Source organism: Calidris pugnax, unplaced genomic scaffold, assembly GCF_001431845.1.
Source record: "Calidris pugnax isolate Ruff unplaced genomic scaffold, ASM143184v1 scaffold533, whole genome shotgun sequence".
NCBI classification, from domain to species: domain Eukaryota; kingdom Metazoa; phylum Chordata; class Aves; order Charadriiformes; family Scolopacidae; genus Calidris; species Calidris pugnax.
The window spans coordinates 149,532-172,677 of NW_015091238.1; the positions used below are offsets into that span (position 1 = coordinate 149,532).

At 55.6% G+C, this 23,146-nt stretch overlaps 1 protein-coding gene and 1 long non-coding RNA gene across 2 annotated transcripts in view; both read left to right on the top strand.

Moving 5' to 3' along the window:
- Positions 1-15,194, top strand: part of LOC106898595 (myosin-6) — a 21,487-nt gene extending 6,293 nt beyond the window's left edge. Inside the window, exons 2-39 of the mRNA XM_014959903.1 lie at positions 360-503; positions 969-1,125; positions 1,332-1,359; positions 1,481-1,589; positions 1,675-1,767; positions 2,170-2,233; positions 2,790-2,888; positions 3,035-3,138; positions 3,819-3,957; positions 4,060-4,178; positions 4,271-4,420; positions 4,703-4,873; positions 5,094-5,403; positions 5,489-5,562; positions 5,688-5,775; positions 5,865-5,982; positions 6,055-6,178; positions 6,560-6,696; positions 6,796-6,922; positions 7,016-7,144; positions 7,234-7,476; positions 8,038-8,214; positions 8,333-8,478; positions 8,563-8,653; positions 9,173-9,562; positions 9,678-9,804; positions 9,895-10,013; positions 10,573-10,769; positions 11,153-11,336; positions 11,603-11,768; positions 11,851-11,975; positions 12,062-12,370; positions 12,548-12,751; positions 13,248-13,373; positions 13,472-13,747; positions 14,343-14,438; positions 14,711-14,845; positions 14,938-15,194. Coding sequence (XP_014815389.1) covers positions 360-503; positions 969-1,125; positions 1,332-1,359; positions 1,481-1,589; positions 1,675-1,767; positions 2,170-2,233; positions 2,790-2,888; positions 3,035-3,138; positions 3,819-3,957; positions 4,060-4,178; positions 4,271-4,420; positions 4,703-4,873; positions 5,094-5,403; positions 5,489-5,562; positions 5,688-5,775; positions 5,865-5,982; positions 6,055-6,178; positions 6,560-6,696; positions 6,796-6,922; positions 7,016-7,144; positions 7,234-7,476; positions 8,038-8,214; positions 8,333-8,478; positions 8,563-8,653; positions 9,173-9,562; positions 9,678-9,804; positions 9,895-10,013; positions 10,573-10,769; positions 11,153-11,336; positions 11,603-11,768; positions 11,851-11,975; positions 12,062-12,370; positions 12,548-12,751; positions 13,248-13,373; positions 13,472-13,747; positions 14,343-14,438; positions 14,711-14,845; positions 14,938-14,958 — 5,616 coding nt within the window. The 3' untranslated portion in view covers positions 14,959-15,194. The remainder of the gene's footprint in view (positions 1-359; positions 504-968; positions 1,126-1,331; positions 1,360-1,480; positions 1,590-1,674; positions 1,768-2,169; positions 2,234-2,789; positions 2,889-3,034; positions 3,139-3,818; positions 3,958-4,059; positions 4,179-4,270; positions 4,421-4,702; positions 4,874-5,093; positions 5,404-5,488; positions 5,563-5,687; positions 5,776-5,864; positions 5,983-6,054; positions 6,179-6,559; positions 6,697-6,795; positions 6,923-7,015; positions 7,145-7,233; positions 7,477-8,037; positions 8,215-8,332; positions 8,479-8,562; positions 8,654-9,172; positions 9,563-9,677; positions 9,805-9,894; positions 10,014-10,572; positions 10,770-11,152; positions 11,337-11,602; positions 11,769-11,850; positions 11,976-12,061; positions 12,371-12,547; positions 12,752-13,247; positions 13,374-13,471; positions 13,748-14,342; positions 14,439-14,710; positions 14,846-14,937) is intronic.
- Positions 15,195-18,938: 3,744 nt separating this feature from the next.
- On the top strand, positions 18,939-21,600 carry LOC106898609. Its single transcript, XR_001413948.1, has 2 exons — positions 18,939-20,246; positions 20,661-21,600. It is a non-coding gene; the product is annotated as an uncharacterized LOC106898609 (long non-coding RNA).
- Positions 21,601-23,146: the final 1,546 nt, after the last annotated feature.

The window sequence follows — 23,146 nt, forward strand, 5'->3', positions numbered from 1 at the left end:
CCTATGGATAACTCCCAACCCATGGAGACCTCACCCCATATAGACCCCCCCCAACCCATGAGGACACTTCAACGCTTGGGATTTTCCCCACCCATAGAGACCCCCAACCCACAGGGCGCCCCCAACTCATGGAGATCACCCCTCAACCCATGAAGGACCTCCCACCCCATGGAGAACCCCCAACCCATGGAGTCACCTCAACCCTTGGAAGACCCCTCCCCACCCATGGGAGACCTCCCACTCCATGGAGACTGCCCCAACCCACAGGACATCCCCCAACCCTTGGAGACCCCCAATCCATGGAGACCCCCCAAACCACGGGGCGCCTCCAACACCCTCCCTCCCGTCCCCCCCCCCAGACGGTGACTGTGAAGGAGAGCGATGTGCACCCCCAGAACCCCCCCAAGTTCGACCGCATCGAGGACATGGCCATGTTGACCTTCCTCCATGAACCCGCTGTCCTCTACAACCTCAAGGAGCGCTACGCTGCCTGGATGATCTATGTCAGCCTTCCCACAACCCCACAGGGCACCTTGGGGGGAGGCGGGGGGTGGAGCTTCCCCACAACCAATGGGGTGGGGGGGAACTGGGACCCCCTCCCTAGAGCCCTTGGGAGACACCTAGAATGGGGTGGGGGCTCCTTCTGGAGGATCGATGAGGCACCTAGAAAGTGAGGTGACATCTCCAGGGACTTTGGGGCACCTAGAACCTGGTGGACCTTGGGCCACCCACCCACAAGACGTCCCATCCCTGGACCCCTTGGGGCCACCAAGACCCACATGTCCCATCTCCAGCCCCCACTTGGGCCACCCAGACCTAAGTTGTCCCACCCCAGACTCCTTGTATCACCAAAACCGAAGATTTCCCATCTCTACACCCTTGGGGCCACCGCACACCTGTCCCTGTCCCCTCATGGTGATGGGGGCACCTGGTGGCCCTGACCCCCACCACCATGACCCTCCCCCCAGACCTACTCAGGGCTCTTCTGCGTCACCGTCAACCCCTACAAGTGGTTGCCCGTCTATGATGCCGAGGTGGTGGCCGCCTACCGGGGCAAGAAGAGGTCTGAGGCCCCGCCCCACATCTTCTCCATCTCCGACAACGCCTACCAGAACATGCTGACGGGTGAGGGACCTCCCCTCATCCCCCCAACCAGGAGGTCCCACCCCCCAAAAATGAGGACAATCGCAACCCAAGACCCCAAGAACCCAAATATCTCCCATAGCTTCATCCCATCAACCTGGTCCTCACTTGGGGGGTGGAGAATCCCAACCAGACCCCAAACATCTCCCATATCTTCGTCCCACCTGACCCCTCTCTCCTCTCACCAGACCGCGAGAACCAGTCCATCCTCATCACGTAAGTCGCCGTCCCTCTGCCCCAGCCCCACCCAATGGAGGGGTGGGAGTGGGATGGAAAAGCCCCCTGAGATGTTCTCCACCACCTCACCCCAAAACTGCCCCCCAACTTGCCCCCCAAGCGGAGAATCCGGGGCAGGGAAGACAGTCAACACCAAGAGGGTCATCCAATACTTTGCCAGCATCGCCGCCATTGGTGACCGCAAGAAGGAGGCAGCCAATAGCAGCAAGGTGAGGCTTCAGGCCATGCCCCACCCATCATGGTCGACCCCCACTGTCCCCAACCCTGCCCCATTGTCCTCTCCCATTCCACCAGGGCACCCTGGAGGACCAGATCATCCAGGCCAACCCTGCCCTGGAGGCCTTTGGCAACGCCAAGACTGTCCGCAACGACAACTCCTCCCGCTTTGTGAGTGGTCAGGGCCTGGGGGGGGGCGGGGCCTGTGGGGCGGGGTCTATGGGGTGAGGTCAATGGGGTGAGGTTCTACTGGGGCACAGGTCTGTGGGGTGGGATCTATAGGATGGGGGTCTACAGGGGAAGGGGTCTATGGAATAGGATCTATGTGGTGGGGTCTATGGGGTCAGGGTCTATAGAGGCAGGGGTCTGTGGGGCAGGGTTTATGGGGTGGGGGTCTATGGAATGGGGTCTGTGGGGCGGTGTCTATGGGGTGGAGTCCATAAGGCAGGGTCTGTGGGGTGAGGTCTATGGGGTGCGGGTCTATAGGGCAGGGTGTATAAGGCAGAGTCTATAGGGTGGGGCCTATGGGGCAGGACCTATGGGGCAGGTGGTCACCTCCAGTCCTTCTCCCAGGGGAAGTTCATCCGTATCCACTTCGGGGCCACCGGGAAGTTGGCGTCGGCTGATATCGAGACCTGTGAGTGGCCAAGGGCTCTGAGGGCAGGACCTTCCCCCATTGGCCACCGCCTCCTCCTCATCCCACCCCCCACCCATTGTCCCACCACTCATCACTCACCATCTCCTCCTCCCACCACCCAAACATCTCCATCTCCTCATCCCACTGTCTGTCTGACCCTCCATCTCTTGGACTTTCCATCTCCTCATGTCTCCATCTCCTCATCCATTCATCTCCTCAACTCTCCATCTCCTCATCGCTCCATTCAACCATCTTCTCATCCCTCCATCTCCCATCCCTCCATCCCTCCATCTCCTCATCCCTCCATTCATGTTCCCATCCTTCCATCCAACCATCCCTCCATCCAACCATCCCTCCATCTCCTCATCCCTTCATTCATCCATCTTCTCATCCTCCATCTCCTCATCTCTCCATCCAAGTATGTCTCACCCCTCCATCCAACCATTTCCTCATCCCACCACCCAACCATCTCTCCACCTCCTCATCCCACCACCCATCTCCCTGTGGCCCCACCCACCCTGACATCCCTCCCACCTTCTGTCCATCCCCACCCCAGACCTCCTGGAGAAGTCCCGTGTCATCTTCCAGCTGAAGGCTGAGAGGAACTACCACATCTTCTATCAGATCCTCTCCAACAAGAAGCCGGAGCTTCTGGGTGAGGAGGGGTGGGGGGGTTGTCCCCACGCTGGGATGCTCCTTCTTGGGCAACCCAGGACAATCTGGGCCACCCCGCCAAGGACAATTTGGGGATCTTCTGGTGACCCTTGTTCTGTGTCTCCATCCTGGGTCACCGCCTGGCAGAGATGCTCCTCATCACCACCAACCCCTACGACTACAGTTACGTCTCCCAAGGAGAGGTGACCGTGGCCTCCATTGATGATGCCGAGGAGCTCTTGGCCACGGACGTAAGCTGGGGGGAGGGACAGCCCACCGCTGAAGAGAAGGGGAGGTGGCTGGGTGGGTGGAGGAGGCCAAGGGTGGTGGAGGAGACTGTGGTGGACAGAGGAACCCATGGGTGGAGGAGACCATGGTGGATGGAGGAGACCATGGGCGAGTGGAATAGTCCATGGGCAGTGGGGGAGACCATAGATGGATGGAGGAGGTCATGGGTGGGTGGAGGAGACCATGGATGCATAAATCTGTGGATCCATGGAGCTGTCAGATGGATGGATGGAGTCTTCAGAAGGATGGATGAGTCCATGGATGGAGTCCTCAGACGGATGGATGGATGGATGAATCCATGGCTAGATGAATCCTCAGGATGGATGAGTCTATGGTTGAGGCCTTTAAAGGGATGGATGGACCCATGCATAGATGGATGGACCCATAGATGAATGGATGAGTGCATAGATGAGTCCTTCACCATGGATGGATGGATGGGTCCATGGATGGATGGATGAGTCGATAGATGAGTTCTTCAAAGGAACAGATGGGTCCATAGATGAGGCCTTCAAAGGGGTGGACAGACCCATGAATGGATGAATGGGTCCATGGATAGATGGAGCAGCCAGAGGTGCCCCCAGCTGGGCGGTTGGGGGGAGGCCGTCCCTCTCCGACTCCTGTGACTTCTCCCCCCATCCTCCAGAGCGCTTTTGATGTCCTGGGCTTCACGGCCGAGGAGAAGGCCGGGGTCTACAAGCTGACGGGGGCCATCATGCACTTTGGCAACATGAAGTTCAAACAGAAGCAACGGGAGGAGCAGGCAGAGCCCGACGGCACCGAAGGTGGGTCCAGGGGTGGGGTGGGGACATGGGGTGGGATGACACACACATGGGTTGGGAGGGGAGGGTCACCTGACCATGTGTTGTCTACTCCATGCCCCACAGATGCCGACAAGTCAGCTTATCTGATGGGGCTGAACTCGGCTGACCTTCTCAAGGGCTTGTGCCACCCCCGGGTGAAGGTGGGCAATGAGTATGTCACCAAGGGGCAGAATGTCCAGCAGGTGAGGAGCTCACCCCCCTACCCCCCTGCCAAAAATCCTCCTTTTGGAGGTGGCCACAGCAGGGCCAGGAGGACATCTTCCCCTCTCCCCAGGTCTACTACTCCATTGGGGCCTTGGCCAAATCCGTCTACGAGAAGATGTTCAACTGGATGGTGGTGAGGATCAACAACTCGCTGGAGACCAAGCAGCCCCGGCAGTACTTCATTGGTGTCCTGGACATCGCTGGCTTCGAGATCTTCGACGTGAGGCCCCAGGGGGCCTGGGGGGGGAGGTGGGGGTCCAGCTGGGGGTCGAGGGGAGCTTCATCATCTTCACCTTGAGCTTTGGTAGGAGCTTGGCCTCTTTGGGCGTTGGCTTGATGCTGTTGGGTGTTGAGTTGGGCCCATTGATCCCATTGGGCATTGGGTTGACCCTCTTGATGCCATCAGGCATTACATTGACCCTATTGGACCTTCAGTTGACCCCCCATGATCCCACTGGGTGTTGGATTGACCCCTCTTCTCTTCCCCCCCCCCCCCTTCCAGTTCAACAGCTTCGAGCAGCTCTGCATCAACTTCACCAACGAGAAGCTCCAGCAGTTCTTCAACCACCACATGTTCGTGCTGGAGCAGGAGGAGTACAAGAAGGAAGGCATCGAGTGGGAGTTCATCGACTTCGGCATGGACCTCCAAGCCTGCATCGACCTCATTGAGAAGGTATCGCCTCCCCCATGACCCCCAGAAGGCATCACAGACTGGAGAAGCTCCAGTTGAGTTTCAGCTCAGCTGGGGCTCCTGGAGAAGCTCCCATTGAGCTCCAGCTCAGCCAGAGCCCCTGGAGAAGCTCCAGTTGAGCTTCACCTCAACCTCCAGTTGAGGTCCACCAAAGAGGTCGTGGTTGGCAGGCACTGCAGCCAACCAGGTCTTCTCCTCCCAGCCCATGGGGATCATGTCCATCCTGGAGGAGGAGTGCATGTTCCCCAAGGCCTCGGACATGACCTTCAAGGCCAAGCTCTACGACAACCACCTGGGCAAGTCGGCCAACTTTGGGAAGCCCCGCAATGTTAAGGGGAAGGCGGAAGCCCACTTCTCCCTGGTCCACTATGCGGGGACAGTGGACTACAACATCCTGGGGTGGCTGGAGAAGAACAAGGACCCCCTCAACGAGACGGTGGTGGGGCTCTACCAGAAGTCAGCCCTCAAGCTCTTGGCCAACCTCTTCTCCAACTATGCCGGGGCTGACACTGGTGGGTGGTGAGAGCGATGGGTGCATGGATAGAGAAGACACTTGTCCCAAATAGTCCTTCCTGACCCCACCCTGCTCTTCCCCAGGAGGTGATGGAGGGAAGGGGAAAGGCGCCAAGAAGAAAGGTTCCTCCTTCCAGACCGTCTCCGCCCTGCACCGGGTGAGGGACCCAGATTAGACCTGCCATGGGGCAGAGGGAGGACAACCTTCCTCCCACTACCCCCCCTAGGGTCAACCTCCCCACTCTTCACGGGTCAACCCCTTCTCTCCTCCCTCCTCCACCAGGAGAACCTTAACAAGCTGATGGCCAACCTCAAGACCACCCACCCCCACTTTGTCCGCTGCCTCATCCCCAATGAGCGCAAGGAGCCGGGTGAGAAGAGGGCGGGGCTGAGGGACAGGGTGGGGTGGGCACGGCTGGTGGCTGAACCCTCCCTGCTCTGCTTCACCCCACCCCACCAGGTGTGATGGACAACCCCCTGGTGATGCACCAGTTGCGCTGCAACGGAGTCCTGGAGGGGATCCGCATCTGCCGCAAGGGCTTCCCCAATCGCATCCTCTATGGGGACTTCCGCCAACGGTGGGTCACGTGTGGGGTGGAGGGGGTGAGTGGGCAACCTCAGGGTGTTACCTCCTTCTGTGGGGCCACCAGGTACCGCATCCTGAACCCAGCAGCCATCCCTGAGGGGCAGTTCATCGACAGCCGCAAAGGGGCTGAGAAGCTTCTGGGCTCCATCGACATTGACCACAGCCAGTACAAGTTTGGGCACACCAAGGTGAGGGCACGTGGTGGCCCCGTGGCTCCACCACCCACGAGGTCCACAAGACCCCATTGTCCCACCATCCCTGTGTCCACCTGCCCATCTACAGCTCCATCCACCCACCAACCCATCCTTCCACCCACCACAATCAGTACAAGTTGGTGCACACCAAGGTGGGGTCAAATGGTCTCCCCATAGCCCTACCTCCCACAAGGTTTGTAACACACCGTGGTCCCACCATTCCCGTGTCTACCTGGTCATCTACTGCCATGCCCATGCCTCCATCCATCTCTCCACAAACCCTTCCCCTCTGACCCATCTTCTCCTCTGCCTGCCCACCCCCTCTCCTCCTCCTCTTCCTTCTTCTCTTCACTCCCTCTCCTTCCTCCCCTCCAGGTCTTCTTCAAGGCGGGACTGCTGGGGCTGCTGGAGGAGATGCGGGATGAGCGTCTCTCCCGCATCATCACTCGCATCCAGGCCCAGGCCCGGGGACAACTCATGCGTATCGAGTTCAAGAAGATCCTGGAGCGCCGGTGAGGTTGGGGGGGGTGGGGCGGGTCCTTCTCCTCAGGGGTGGGACCTCCAGGTCCGGGGGGGCCATGGTGGCATCTGTTTCCCCCACCCTGCGGTAGGGATGCGCTCTTGGTCATCCAGTGGAACATCCGGGCCTTCATGGGGGTGAAGAACTGGCCTTGGATGAAGCTCTACTTCAAGATCAAGCCCTTGCTGAAGAGTGCGGAGACAGAGAAGGAGATGCAGGTGGGACTGGGGCAGCCAAAGAGGTGGGGTGGGCGGGCCTGAAGGGTGGAGGACATTGGGCGATGCCTTTGGTCTCCTGGGCACCTGGTGCAGAATATGAAGGAGGAATATGGGCGGCTGAAGGAAGCCCTGGAGAAGTCGGAGGCCCGGCGGAAGGAGCTGGAGGAGAAGATGGTCTCGCTCCTGCAGGAGAAGAATGACCTTCAGCTCCAAGTGCAGGCTGTGAGTGAGGTCACCCCCAAAAGCCACGTCAAGGGGTGACCCCCATCCCCCTGGGGCCCACCTCACCTCACCCAGGACCATCCAAACAGGAGCAGGATAACCTGACGGATGCCGAGGAGCGCTGTGACCAGCTGATCAAGAATAAGATCCAGCTGGAGGCCAAGGTGAAGGAGCTGACAGAGCGGCTGGAGGATGAGGAGGAGATGAATGCTGAGCTGACAGCCAAGAAGAGGAAGTTGGAGGACGAGTGCTCGGAGCTGAAGAAGGACATCGATGACCTGGAGCTGACCCTGGCCAAGGTGGAGAAGGAGAAACATGCCACCGAGAACAAGGTGAGGGTGGGGAGAGGCCATCATGAACTGAGGGGACTTGGGTTGACTCAAGCCAACACGGACAGGTTTTGAGAAGACCTAAGGCTGGTTGGGTTGGGTCAAGAAGACTCAAAGCTGGCTGGGCTGGTTTTAGAAGACCCAAGGTTGTGGTGGGTTTAAAAGACCAAAGGTTGAGTTGGGTTGAGAAGATCCAAGGCTGGTGGGTTTTGATTGAGAACAACCAAGGTTGGGTTGGGTTGGGTTGAGAAGTCCCAGGGCTGGTTGGGATTGGGTTGAGAAAACCCAAGGCTGGTGGGGTTGGGTTTAGAAGACCCGGGACTGGTCGGATTGGGTTTAGAAGACCCAAGATTGGGTTAGGTTGGGTTAGGTTGAGAAGACCCAAGGTTGGGTTGAGAAGACCCAGGGCTGGTTGGGATTGGGTCGAGAAGACCCAAGGCTGGTTGGTTTCTCCTGTATCTCCTGTATCTCCTGCATCTCCAGCTCAACCAAGAGAATGAAGGACCCCCTCTCTTTCCCTATGCCTGTCTCCAAGCTTCAGGCCTGATGTTTCTCCTCCTACAGGTGAAGAACCTCACGGAGGAGATGGCTGGGCTGGACGAGACCATTGCCAAGCTGACCAAGGAGAAGAAGGCCCTGCAAGAAGCTCACCAGCAAGCACTGGATGACCTGCAGGCGGAGGAAGACAAGGTCAACACCTTGACCAAGGCCAAAGTCAAGCTGGAACAGCAGGCGGATGATGTGAGTGTGGGCTGGTCCCACTACGGGCCCTCCTGGGAACAGAAATGACAGAGGAGCCTCATGGGGCAGAAATAACAAAACCCCGAGGTTTCTCCCCATTTCTGTGGTCCCTCCCCAGCTTGAAGGCTCCCTGGAGCAGGAGAAGAAGATCCGGATGGACCTGGAACGGGCCAAGAGGAAGCTGGAAGGGGACTTGAAGCTTACCCAGGAGAACATCATGGACCTGGAGAACGACAAGCAGCAGCTGGAGGAGAAGCTGAAGAAGTGAGGCCAGACCTCCCTTCCAGGTCTCAACCAATCAGGGGGTGGGGGGAGTGAGACATCAGGGCTCTCCCCCATCCTCTGCAGGAAAGACTTTGAGATCCACCAGCAAAACAGCAAGATCGAGGATGAGCAGGCGCTGGCCCTGCAGCTTCAGAAGAAGCTGAAAGAGCTGCAGGTGAGGGAGCTGCTCTGCGTGTGGGTGTGTGGGGCAGGAGAGACCCCAGCTGGGGGGGTTGAAGAATCTCCAGGTGGTGGGGTTGAAAAGTCTCCACTTGGTTGGGTTGAGTTGAAGAGTGTCCAATGAGTTGAGTTGAGGAGTCTCCAGCTGGTTGGGTTGAAGTGTGTCAAGTTGGTTGGCTTGAGTTGAAGTGTCTCCAGTTGGTTGGGTTGGGTTGAGTTGAGTAAGAGTCTCTGGTTAGGCTGGACTGAAGAGTCTCCAGTTGGGTTGGGTGGAAGGGCCACCAGTTGGATTGAGATGAAGAGTCTCCAGCTTGTTGGGTTGAGGAGTCTCCAGGTGGGTTGATTTAAGTTGAGTTGCAGAGTCTCCAGCCGGTTGAGTTGGGTTGAACAGTCTCCAGTTGGGTCAGGTTGGGTTGAGTTGAAGAGTCTCCAGCAAGTTGGGTTGGGTTGAGCAGCCACGTGGGGCAGAGCCCCTCCCCCTGAGGTTGTCCCCGCCCGCTGGGGGGTTTTCCAGGCGCGGATCGAGGAGTTGGAGGAGGAGCTGGAGGCGGAGAGAACGGGCCGGGCTAAGGTGGAGAAGCTGCGCTCAGAGCTGTCGCGGGAGCTGGAGGAGATCAGTGAGCGGCTGGAGGAGGCAGGAGGAGCCACCTCGGTCCAGCTGGAGCTCAACAAGAAGCGGGAGGCAGAGTTCCAGAAGATGCGGCGGGACCTGGAGGAGGCCACACTGCAGCACGAGGCCACGGCTGCTGCTCTGCGCAAGAAACACGCTGACAGCGTGGCCGAGCTGGGTGAGCAGATAGACAACCTCCAGCGGGTCAAGCAGAAGCTGGAGAAGGAGAAGAGCGAGCTCAAGCTGGAGCTGGACGACCTCAGTGCCAACATGGAGCAGCTGCTCAAGGCCAAGGTAGGAGAAGGAGGAGGAGGAGGAGGAGGAGGAGGAGGAGAAGGAGGAAACCGCAGTGGCCACCTCAGCTCCGCTGGGGCCACCGGGCTCCTGCTTCACCCCTCCCTCCTCCCAGGTGGGGATGGAGAAGGTCTCACGCACCATGGAGGACCAGGCGGCTGAGCACCGGGCCAAGCTGGAAGAGACCCAACGAGTCCTCAACGACACCAACACCCAGCGGACCAAGCTCCAGACTGAGAATGGTAGGAGCCCTGCCCCACATCACCCACTTGCCCCACATCACCCTGTCTGCCCTGCACCTCCACTTCTGATGCCCTCACCTACCCCTGCAGGAGAGCTGTCGCGCCAGCTGGAGGAGAAGGAGGCCCTCATCTCCCAGCTGACCAGGGGCAAGCAGTCCTACACCCAGCAGCTGGAGGACCTGAAGAGGCAACTGGAGGAGGAGATGAAGGTGAAGTTTCTAGGGGGCCTGAGAAGACCACCAGGACTTGGGGAGCTCCAGGAGGGCCACAAGATGATGTCTCCTTCCCCCTCATAGTGGCAGCACTGAAAAGGAGTCAAGTTCAGGCTGGTTGTGTTGAGTGGTTCCACCTGAGGGTGGTTTCACCTAAAGGGGGTTGGGTGGGTCTCAAGGTGTCGAGGTTGGGTGGAGATAGTCCAAGAGAAGGTTGGGATGAGAGACACCACCCCTTCCTGAGGTGCAGGACCTCGAGACAGCTCAAGGTGAGGTGGACCCAAGGGTTCCACCTGATGCTAAAGGTCTAAGGAAGTTTGGGTTGGTCTGGAAAAGGTCTAAGGAAGGTTGAGTTGGTCTGGAGAAGGTTGGATTGGTCTAAAGAGGGTCTAAGGAAGGTTGAGTTGGTCTGGAGGAGGTTGGGTCAGGATCTATAGAAGCTCGGTCTGGGTTGGGGTGACAAAGACCAGCACTTCCTCTGCTGGAGAACCTCAAGATGGCTCATGTTGACATGGACCCAATGGTCTCCCATTTCACCATCCCCCATCCTGCCAAGGCCAAGAACGCTCTGGCCCACGCACTCCAGTCAGCCCGGCACGACTGTGACCTTCTGCGGGAGCAGTATGAGGAGGAGACCGAGGCTAAGGCTGAGCTCCAGCGCTCCCTCTCCAAGGCCAACTCCGAGGTGGCCCAATGGAGGACCAAGTACGAGACAGATGCCATCCAACGCACCGAGGAGCTGGAGGAGGCCAAGTGAGTCCCCTCCCATCACACCCCACACTGGTGTCTCTGAGGTAGGGACATCAGGAGGTACTCTAAGCTTCCAGACCAGCCTTGAGGGCACTTGGAGAAGGTCCACCACCTGCCCAAGAAGGACCTCGATGAGGTTTGGGAGGGTACACCAGGAGGGTGGAGCTCCGAGTAGGTTGGAGGACACCCCTCCAGGGGGGTGAACAATGCCTATGGGTCAGGAGAAGGGTGGAGACCTCTCCCCTGGAGAAGGTTCTGGAGCAGGTTGAAGGAGCTGGAGGTGGGAGAGAAGAGTCTTGACCCACCTTGGGCTGGAAGAAGGTTGTGGTTGGGCAACTGGGCCCACAGGACCGACTTGCCCCATGGTTGTCCCCCTCCTGAGACAGGAAGAAGCTGGCCCAGAGGCTTCAGGAGGCTGAGGAGGCAGTGGAGGCCGTCAATGCCAAGTGCTCCTCCCTGGAGAAGACCAAGCACCGTCTGCAGAATGAGATCGAGGACCTCATGGCAGATGTGGAGCGGTCAAACGCAGCTGCCGCTGCCCTGGACAAGAAACAAAGGAACTTTGACAAGGTTTTTGGGGTGGGGGGTCAACAAAAAAAGGGGGGCAGGGGAGGGAGGAGAAGTGTGGGATGGGGGTGGAGATGTATGAGTCCCACTAAAGAAGCTCAGAAGAACAATGGACAACAGTCAATGATGGACAATGGTCAAGAACAATGGACAATGAAGCTCCACCTTCCAGTGGAGCTTCCAGGAGCTCCTTGGGGAGGATGAGGAGGAGGAGAAGTAGAAGGTTCTTCGTGGTGACCATGGTCTTAGTGGTGGTGTCCACCCCATAGATCTTGGCCGAGTGGAAACAGAAGTTCGAGGAATCTCAGACGGAGCTGGAGGCCTCGCAGAAGGAGGCCCGGTCCCTCAGCACTGAGCTCTTCAAGCTGAAGAATGCCTACGAGGAGGCTCTGGAGCACCTGGAGACCTTCAAGAGGGAGAACAAGAACCTTCAAGGTGAGATCATGGTCCTGCCCTTCCCCACCTCCTTCTTCTCCAGCCCCATGGGGCTGATGGGACTTTCTCCTGGTGGGGCCAGAGGAGATCTCAGACCTGACAGAGCAGCTGGGTGCTGGCCACAAGACCATCCACGAGCTGGAGAAGGTGCGGAAGCAGCTGGACGCCGAGAAACTAGAGCTTCAGGCCGCTCTGGAGGAGGCTGAGGTGGGTTAGACCACCCCTGGGAGGTGGCCCTAAGTTTTCCTGGTGGCCCCTTGAGGCCCTCAAGGTCCATTTTTATTCCCTCCAAGGCCTCCCTGGAGCACGAGGAGGGGAAGATCTTGAGGGCCCAGTTGGAGTTCAACCAGGTGAAGGCCGACTACGAGCGCAAACTGGCTGAGAAGGATGAGGAGATGGAGCAGGCCAAGCGCAACCACCTGCGGGTGGTGGACTCCCTCCAGACCTCGCTGGATGCTGAAACCCGCAGCCGTAATGAGGCCCTCAGGCTGAAGAAGAAGATGGAGGGTGACCTCAATGAGATGGAGCTCCAGCTCGGCCACACCAACCGGGTGGCTGCTGAGGCCCAGAAGCAAGTGAAGACCTTGCAGGGCTACCTCAAGGTGGGTTTGGGCCACCAGAGCTTGAGGGGTGGCCCCTCCCCACTGGGGTGGGTTCCTCAAGGGTCTCCTCCATCTGGAGAACCTTGGAGGGTTCCTCTGGGTTGGGTTCCTTCAGGGTGGTAGATGGGTCCACCATCTTCCTCCCTGTCACCGTTGTCCCCCTCCATGGCCTCACAGGACACCCAGCTGCAGTTGGATGACATGATGCGGGCCAACGAGGACCTGAAGGAGAATATTGCCATTGTGGAGCGGAGGAACAACCTCCTGCAGGCAGAGCTGGAGGAGCTGCGGGTGGTAGTGGAGCAGACAGAGAGGGCCCGCAAGCTGGCCGAGCAGGAGCTGATAGAGGCGAGCGAGAGGGTCCAGCTCCTCCACTCCCAGGTGAGACCTCACGTTCCTTCAAGGAGAAAGGTCCCCACCCCCCACGGACCATCAAAACCTGGAGGAATTATGGCCATGGGCTTCTTCTGTGTTGTATTCTCCAAGGATCTCCTCCATCTGGAGAACTGTGGAGGGTTCTTCTGGCTTGGGTTCTCCAGGATCTCCTCCATCTGGAGACCCTGGAGGAGGGAGGGTGGGTTTTGGGTTTCTCCTGGGTTGGGTTCCTCAAGGATCATCCACCAGGGACCTTCAAAACCTGGAGGAAACAAGGCCATGGGCTTCTTCTGGGTTGGATTCTCCAAGGATCTCCTCCATTTGGAGAACCTGGAGGTGGGATGGCGGGTCTTGGGCTTCTTGAGGATTGGGTCCCCCAAGGATCTCCTCCACCCTGAGATCCTTGAAGTCCACAGAGGTGGGAGTCCTGTGGGGCTGGAGAAGAATCAGGCAGCAGCCCCACATCCACCTCCTGAGGTCTTCTCCTCCGTCCACCCCCCAGAACACCAGCCTCATCAATCAGAAGAAGAAGATGGAAGGGGACATCTCCCAGCTGCAGGCAGAGGTGGAAGAGGCCATCCAGGAGTGCAGGAATGCTGAGGAGAAGGCCAAGAAGGCCATCACTGACGTGAGTGCCGTGGTGGGACCCATGTCTTGGGGACCTTCCACCACGAGGCACTGGAGAACATGCCTCGAAGCTCCTTATCCACCTCTCTCCTGGGGCAGGCGGCCATGATGGCGGAGGAGCTGAAGAAGGAGCAGGACACCAGTGCCCACCTGGAGCGGATGAAAAAGAACATGGAACAGACCATCAAGGACCTGCAGCTGCGGTTGGACGAAGCTGAGCAATTGGCCCTCAAGGGGGGCAAGAAGCAGCTGCAGAAGCTGGAGGCTCGGGGGAGGGAGCTGGAGACTGAGCTGGAGGCCGAGCAGAAGCGTCACGCTGAGAGCATCAAGGGCTTGCGCAAGGCTGAGCGGCGCGTCAAGGAGCTCAGCTACCAGGTGGGGCCACCACAGCATGGCCACCTGGTGTCCAGCTCACCAGGGCTGGTGGTGGCCACAAGGACAGGGGTGACCTAGAAATCACCCGCTGCCCCTACATCCATGGAGATAGAATGTGGTTGACCACCACAACATGGTGGACATGGTTGATTAAGGACATTGGCCTGGTGGCCACAGGGACATGGTTCACCCAGTGGCAATAGGGACATAGGTGACCTGGGGCATTGGCCTGGTGGCCACAGGGACATGGATGATGCAGAAGGTTGACCTGGTGGCTGTAGGGACACTGGTGACCAAGGACATTGGCTTTGTGGTGACAGGGACATGGTTGACTGAGGACATTGGCCTGGTGGCCATAGGGACACAGAACATCACTGGTTACCTCCATTCCCACAGAAACATGTGGCAAAAGACACCTAGATCCCACCATGACCTAGACCAGTGTTGACCTGGTGGCCACAGGTGCTGGAGAAGCTGGATCAGAGCTTGACCACCACCAGCCCTGGCCCAGGAGGTCCCTGGGCAGGGACACTGAGGCCTAGGAGAGCTGGTCCTGCCTCAGGCCAGGCCCCAGCCCCATCCTCTGTCCCCACAGACGGAGGAGGACAAGAAGAATCTGCTGCGGCTGCAGGACCTGGTGGACAAACTGCAGATGAAAGTCAAGGCCTACAAACGGCAGGCGGAGGAGGCGGTGGGTGATGGGGAGCGATGGGATGGGTGGAGGAGTAGGTGGGATGGATGGATGGTGGGACAGGAGAAAGAAGAGGAGGAGTTGGAGGAGGAGGAGAAAGGAGGAGAAGGAGAAGGAGAAGGAGAAGGAGAAGGAGAAGGAGAAGGAGGGATGGATAGATGGTGGGACAAAAGGACGGGTGGTTGGATGGATGGACACCTGGAAGGATGGATCGACACCTGGTGGCCATGGAGCAGCCATACTGACCTCCACCCCATACCCCACACCTCCAGGAAGACCAGGCCAACACCAACTTGGCCAAGTTCCGGAAGGCACAGCACGAGCTGGAAGAGGCAGAGGAACGTGCCGACATTGCTGAGTCCCAGGTCAACAAGCTCCGGGCCAAGAGCCGGGACATGGGACCCAAGGGGGGACCCCCCCCCCCCCCCTGCACACAGCCACCCCATGGCTGCCCCACAACCACCCTCAGTCTCACACCTTCTCTCCCACCCCACTCCAGAAGCTGCACGATGAGGAGTGACCTCCACCATGTGGGATCCAATGGCGTGGGACCCACCATCAGCATGAGTGACCCACCAGGAGTCATCCCACCCACCCCTCCCCCATCCAAGATGGGGGGTCCTAACGATGTAGAAGTAGTTAATTAACTAATTAATTAGGACCAGAAGGACACAAGCTCTGGGGAGTGGAGGAGGGGGAGACACAATGTCCTCTTGCCACCCCACCCCAAAAACATGACCACAGAGAAGCATCAAAGGGATTGAGATGGCTTAAATGGGGACCAAAAGTGGGGATGGGGCCATGGGGTGGGGCTGAGGGGTGGGGCTGTGGGGCGGGTCCACAGGGCATGATGGGACACCAGTTGGGGGCGGGGGGAGGGCTGTGGCTCCCAGTTGGGTCAGCTCCACGTCGGGGTCTGGAGGACAAAAAGGGGGTTGGAGGAGACAGGGGACAAGGAGGGGCCCTCGCATCCAGGTAACACTCCCCCTGTCCTGCTCCTCCCCTGGCTCCCACGCCCCTCCCCTACCCCACCTTGTGCCACCCCTGGGGTCACCTTGGAATGAAGATGAAGGAGAGGATGAGGCTGAAGATCTGGGGAGGAGAAGACCCTGAGGTGGTGGGGCTTGTGGGGGGCGGGTTGGGGACAGGGCAGGGGCCACTCAGGAAGGTGGGGGTGGCCAAAGGGTCCTGGGAGGTGTCTGGGGCCACCAGGGTCACCAGGAGGAAGGTGACGGTGCTGCTGATGGCCTGGAGGAGGTCCTGGTGGGGGAACACCATGGTGACATGAGAGGGAAAAGTGACACCATGGGGACATGAGAGTGGACAGCATAGGGGAGACACTGGGGGGATAGTGGGGACACCATGAAGGGGACACAATGGGAACGTGAGAGAGGACACCATGGGGGGACACCATGGGGACATTGGGGACACTGTGGAGGGGACACTGGGGGGACATGAGAGAGGACACCATGGAGGGTGTCCCAGTCCATCCCAGTCCCCTAGTCCCTGGTCCTCCCAGTCCCTTCTAGTGCCTCCAGTGGCCTCAGGTCCTCCCTAGTCCCAGTCCCTCCCAGTGTCCCCAGTCCCTCCCAGTCCATTCCGCTCCCCCAGTTCCTTCCAGTCCCCTAGTGCCCATTCCACCCACTTCTTCCCAGTGTCTCCAGTCCCCAGACAGAGCTCCATGCGGTCCTGGTGCCCTCTTCCATGAAGGGCAATGCCCCATCCAGGTCAAGACATATGGCATTATCTTGATGTCACACCCCCATAAGACCCCCTAGTTCCTCTAGGAGGTGAGTCACGGACACCTTCTTCCTCCAGTAGCCAACTGGGAGATCTGGGCTCTCTGTTCTCCAGCCCATTCTTAGGCCCTCAAAAATCCAGGGCTCCCGGTGCTCTCTACTGGGTGGTTACTCTCTCTGCTCTCACCGGCCCCTGGGACACTTTCTCAGTGGTCTCCCTCAGTGGGACCCCTTAACACCACAAGGACCTTTAGAGTTCAAACCTGACTTGGAGAGTCCTGGAGAGGTTTCCTCAACTTTTTCTCAGCCTCTGAGGTTCATGGACTCAGCTCCAAACCCAAAGAGAGGGCATTAAAATGTCTTGGGTTGGTCTTTGCTGCTGAGCTGGGCCTGCCTCCTGGGATGGAGGGAACCCCTGGGGTGGAAGGAGCTCCTGGGATGGAGGGAGCTCCTGGCAATGGGACAGTGCTGCAGAGAGACAGCTCTGCACAGGATCAGCTCTTGGTCATGCTCAATCTGGTCATGAAAAACTGCAGCTCTTGCACTTCTGGCTCTTCCTGGGCATCTACCTAGCTGCCCTCCGGGCAATGGACTCATCATCACCACCATCACCTGTGACCATCGCCTCCACACCCCCATGTACTTCTTCCTCCCCAACCTCTCTGTTCTTGACTGTCCCCAAAGCCATGGCTAATTCCCTGTGGAACACCAGGGACATCTCCTATGCAGGATGTGCTGCACAGGTCTTTTTTTTCCCCGTCTTGATGGTAGGGGGAGTGTTGTTTTCTTACCTATGACCACTATGTTGCCATCTGCAAATCCCTGCACTATGGGACCCTCCTGGGCAGTAGAGCTTGTGTCCACATGGCAGCAACCACAGTCACCACTGCAGTCACATCCCTGTCTGGCCAGGGACTGAGGGCAATTTGGGGTTTCCATCAGCGTGCGAGGTTCTTGGAGCATCGTGGCTTTGGTTCACATTCCCATCCCATGCCTGGCCCAGCCCTGCATATCCACAGGTGGCCCCAGAGCCCTGCTGTACACGTACCACTTGGGACAGGGTGCATTCAGGTTTGGGAAAACATCCTCCCAGCACGGTCCCCACAGCACACCCCCAGTGCTCCATTCCCCTGTGGCCATCTGGCTTTTATTTCTTACCTCAGGACCCCACCTCTTCCCTGTCTGGCCCGTGTCCCACATGAGGGTTTGCAGAAAGCCCTTCTCTGTGGCCTGCCAGGGTCTGGGCACATGTGAGCCCATGAAGTTGTGGATGTTCCCCCAGGGCAGACACTTAGTTCAGCAAGAGGATGGAGCTGGTCACATTTCAAAGCTCAGCTCTTACCAGGCCCATGGTGAATGTTCAGGATTAGAAATGACTGGAATGGGGATTGGGGACCAGTGCGACTTTGACTTAAGGGTTAGCACATGGGGTGGAGGAGGCTGAGGGACAGCAGCAAACTCACGTGGCTTCTGAGACACACTGCCTTCAATGAGGCTGTACAGATATATATAAACATTTATAATGCCAAAGGAATCCCAGAGAAGCTCCAAAAAATTGACAGTTCTTCTTGCAAAAGACTTTGGGGCTGCAGGCTTTCTTGGCCGTTGTAGTGTCAAAACCACCTTTTGCCATTTGTCAGGTCTGGGCTCAGAGACTGGCCGAACGGTTGGAGGTGGCTCTCAAAGTCAAAGTCTGGGCAAGATTAATGTTTCACATATGTGACACCAATTTTATTTCTTGGCATGTCAGGTTCCAGAAGTGACGGCATCACCCTTTTGAGGATGGGGAGTTGTGGGAGAGGTTGGCGCTGACCTGTGTGATACTTCTCGCTGGTGCTGGTTATGGATTTTTTTATTTATTTTTTTTTTTTAAATTGCAGATGGTGAACGAAACCTGATGACTGTAGTAACGTCCAAGATAGCTGATGTATTGCTTTTTTTGGTCAACAGGAGAGTTAAGCCTCCTGTTTTTCTGCCAGTGTATTTTTTTTTTAGCTCCTCTGTTCCAAGCTCCACAGGCTGTAAAGGGACAGTAGGAGAGAAGCAGCTGCAGCTCCTCCAGCCCCTTTATGCCTTCTGGGGAGTTGGCCCTGCCCCAGGTGATTGTAGGGAGGGCGGTGGGCAGGGCCCGGGGTATATAAGCCCCAGCCCCTGTGGAAGGAGCTCATTCTGCTCTGGGGCTTCTCTGGGGTTACAGCTCTGCTGAGTCTTCAGTGACCTGCAGCTTTGGGGGGACTCAGCTGTGGGGGTAGGGGTGTTTGAGAGGAGCAGAGGTGAGAAGTCTGAGGTAGAAACCTTCAGGACCAGGTAAAGTTTAGTGGTATGTATAGCAGAAAGGAGACTTTTATGCAGCTTTTTTTTCCCCTCTCTTTTTTTTTTTGTTTTTCCTCCCAAAGGTCAATAGTTTTCTAATGAGTGTTCAGGGTTAATTCATCTGCTTTCATTTCTTCCAGCTGCAGTGTCTTTTCTTGGGGAGGGACTCTTGGCCAGGAGGTGTAATGACAGGACAAGGGGAAATGGTTTTAAATTGGAAGAAAAAAGATTCAGATTAGATCTCAGGAAGAAATTTTTGACTCTGAGGGTGGTGAGAGCCTGGCCCAGGTTGCCCAGAGAAGCTGTGGATGTCCCATCCCTGGAGGGGTTCAAGGGCAGGTTGGAGGGGGCTTGGAGCAACCTGGTCTGGTGGGAGGTGTCCCTGCCCAGGGCAGGGGGCTTGGAACCAATGATCTTTGAGGTCCCTTCAACCCAAAACATTCGCTGATTCTTTCTTCCTCTCTTTCTTCTTCGCTGATTCTTTCTTCCTCTCTTTCTTCTTCGCTGATTCTTTCTTCCTCTCTTTCTTTCTTTCCTTCTTCTTAGCTGATGCTGCCTGCCTGCCTTCCTGCCGCCGTGCGACGCCGCCTGCTGTCGCCCGCTGTCGCTGTCGTCGTGGGTTCGTCCTCCTTCCATTAAAATGCTGTTATTTGAGTGTCAATTAAAGGTGCCTATTTATTGGTGTGTTCCTGTTTTCATAATGGTAGTACTTTTCCAGTTTTAACAAGTTAATGACTTGATTTGTTCTGGCTGCCTTGTCAAATATAGGACTTAAGTATACCTTTGTCCATGATAAGTGCTTAAATAATACTGTCGACTTTATTCTTGTGCTGTTTCCATTTATGTCATAAGTTTTAAGCAACAGCTTTCTTTGTTAAAATTCATTTTGGAGGTTGTATAAATTACTTGATATTTTTCTGACTATATATATTGTTCATTTGAATTGTGGTTAATAACAAAGCTGACTCATTTTGTGCTGACATCTGAAAAGCAGACTACGTAAAGTGGAATGCGAATGCAATAATAAAAGATCTTGGTATCTCTGAACTTGAGAGATGATTACTTAAGTAGTTAGAAACTAGGGTGTTGCAGCATGTAATGATAACGTTACACTAGCAAAAGGTGGTAAGCAAACAGGCAGGGACCTAATGACATTATGACAGTGCTGTTAATCATTTCCAGAGACATTAAACTTAGAATGTTAAAACTGAAATAACATTTAGATCTTCTTAAAGGTCAGCACTTAAGATGACATAAAGGCACTATGGCAGCATGGACTCATGCCCATGGGTGAGTGGTGATATAGCATCTCCTGGGGAGGAAACACAGAGTTAAATCAGGTGGTAATTGGGAAGGCTCATAAAGGAGATGCAGACTCTAAATAGTCTCCAGACCTTTCTCAAGTAGGAAGAGTAAAATGTGTAACATTTTCCCTCTACGCAAGTAGAGGCCCCTTTTGCCGTCTTCCCCACTGAATGTAAGCTCGCTCCATGTGGTCACTAATGGATGACTGAATTATGGCCGACAATGTTATATGGCTCTAACGGTAACATCCACTCACACAGTTTAATATCTATTTTTTGTTTTGCTTAAGAAACTGAACGTGCATTTAAAAGCAATTTACATTAATACAGTATTGCCTTCAGGCAAACATCATTCCTTCTTCTTGTGCTTTTGAACAGCCCAGCTATTGTTTGAAGTGAGTCATCGAAACAACTGGACTCTGGTCTTGCAGGTGTATGATTGTTACAAAATGGTAAAGAATTTTCTGACAGTTTTAGTTCAATCTGTTTTCACTTTGAATTGGCACTAGACAATGAAGAATTGTGTTCTGGTATTTAGATGAAGTGCTCTGAAGTGCTTAATTTCTGTCTGGCTTTCAGTGATGCATTTTCCTGACAGTCCAGTAGCATCTGACTTGGGCAGTGCTGCCAGCCAGATGTCCCTTCTCACTGTGTAGCGCACAGAAAAACCCTAGTCAAATTATAACTCTGTTTTGGATAGGAATAGTGTAATGGTATCAATGCACAGCTGTGAAAGTTAAATGAGTGCCAAAGGAAAGCCAAATACTTCTATAGTATTTTTATTGGATGTATATAAATGTACACACGTTTTCAGTATGAAGTGAATGACCAAGCTTTGTTCTTTATTGTTCCTTGTACTCTTCAAGGTTTTACCCTTCCCTCTCAGCCACATTGACGGAGTGAGTGAGAGGAGCAGCAGCAGCGCGAGGGCTGGAGCAGCAGCGCAGGGTCCGTCAGCATCATTCTGGTCATGGCAGAGCCTGGTCCTGCCCCTCACAGGATGATCTCCCTGCACTACACTGGAAGGAGGGGGCCAGGCGTTTCCCTGCCCCAGCCAGAGGCTTCACTGTTACGCTAATGGTGTGTTCAAAATGGCATCAATTAGTCTTGATACAGACTTTGTCAGGATGTCTCTGGCTTTGGCCGGCTGTGCCATCTTTCGAGCAGAGCTGTTTCTCCAGAATCCTTCTGTAGCTCAGTTCCTGTCCTGTCCCTCAGTCTGAGGGAATTCCTCTATTCTCTTCTGTGCTGTTTTGTTTGATGACGCTGAACTACAGTTGGAGATTGTTGTTTTGCAGATGCCTCATTGTACACGTCTCGTGCTGCTCAGTAGATGCCCCAGCCCAGGTTTGCAGCCGGTGGTGGAGCCACCTGAGGGGAAAGGGCCAGCCCTGGGTCTGGTCGTTTAGTGCTGTCTTTTTATGGTGAATAAAAAGGAGGGGTATTTGGGGAGTGATGATGTCATTTGGGGCCACGCGAGCATCACCAAAGTGGGCGATGATGTGGCAGAGGAGCAGGTGAGTTGGGGATGGGGGTCACACAGGGTTCCCCCCTAAAAGGTGGGTCATAGCTCTGAAATATCTGAAAAGTCATGGGGGGGGGGAGATTAAAAAATAACAAAACCCGTAAATATGAGCGTGAAGTGTTGAAATAGAGAACAATCTCTCATCTCATTTATATAGAGATGGAAAAGTAATATTTATGTATATAAAAGGAGTTCAGAACAAAATCCTATGTCTCTATGGATTCTGATTCTGTGATTCTATATTATAAAAATGATCTTATAAAAGTATTAAGAAATATTTATAAAAATATATTAGTGTCAAAATAGATGTCTAAGATAGTTTAAGTAGATATTCTACATAATAAGTGTTAATGTCAATGTGCAGGTTTGCAGCAGGTGGTGGAGCTGCCTGAGGGGAAGGGCCCAGCCCTGAGTCTGGTTGTTTGGTGCATTTTTTGGGGTGAAGAAAAACAATGTGTGTGTGTGACGATGTCATTTGGGGCAGCCCGATGTCACCGGGGGAGCAACAGTGCGACTGAGGAGCAGGTGAGTGGGGATTATGTGGGCCTCCCCCCAGAAGAAGCAGGTCACAGCCCTCAAACGTCTGTAAATTCAGGGTGGGGAGTGGGTGTTGGGGTTTTGGGCGTTGGTGGTTTAAAAATGTTAAAAGCTGTAAATGCGGGGGTGAGGTATTGGAATAGAGAACAATCTCTCATTTTTCTATATATTGAAAAATAATATTCCTGTATGTATATAAAAGGAATTCAAAATACCAACCTGTATCTCTAAGGATTCTGTATTACATAAAGGAGTTTAGACAATGAAAAGATTTTTTAAAATTTATTTATAAAGAGATACTGAAGTGTCAAAACAGATGTCTAAACAGCTTGCTAGTCTAATTAGATGTTCTCTATCATACGTGTTAATATAGAAGTCTAAATAGATCTGTTAACAGATGTTCTATTTAAGTGCAAAAAGAATGTATTTTCCCTAAATCTGTATATGTGTAAGTAAATGGACACAAAGGTGTAAAAGCCTGTGCTATAGATAGCTCTAAACTGCAAAGAAAGCCTATCACTAGAAGGGATTTAAAAACTGGCCCTCCCCTCTAATCTCTCCTGAAGGTGTAAAAGCGCTTTCAGAAGCTACGTCTTCCCCCGTTTCCCCTCCCGCTCCGGGGAGCTGGATTCTGTGTAGCGGGAAAGGAGGAAAAAAACCCACCCTCATTTTCCTGCAGGGAAGCAGAAATCCCCGATGTTTCTGTGGTGGTGAAGGCGGCACCGCCACCTCCCTTCCTGGTCCCCGGCGGACTCGCTGCTGTCGCCCCCATGGCCCCGGGGCCACACACAGAGCGCTGCACCGTCCCTGGGGCTGGTTTTGGGGTAAAAACTGCAGGGTTTTGGTGCAGAGGCGAGAGCTGTGGCTGCCTGGGCTGTGAGCGGGAAGCCCTGCCGCCGGTACGTGGTTACGGTCCCTGCGTGGAGAGAAGCGGGTTGAGAGCAGTCACCGCTGCTCACCCCAGTGAGGTCTCAGAGGGGGGACATGGAAGGGGGGGCCAGGCACCCGGCAGCCAAAGGCCGGAGCTGCACGTGGGCAGTGACCCGACCCCTCCTCCGAACCACCTTTGGCTGCGTCTCCTGAGAACTTGGCTCTGCCCCCTGCCCGTCTAGGCCACGCCCCGGGCCCGACCTGGCCGCGCCTTCCAGGGAACGGTTGTGCCAGGCCTGAAGGAGAAGCGGCCACCCCTCCAACCCCCCCCCCCGGAGCTCCAGTGGCCTCCCCGCCATCCGGAACAGGTTCTGCAGTGCCCAGCCCCGGAAGCGGCCGTTAGCGCGGAGATACCGGTTC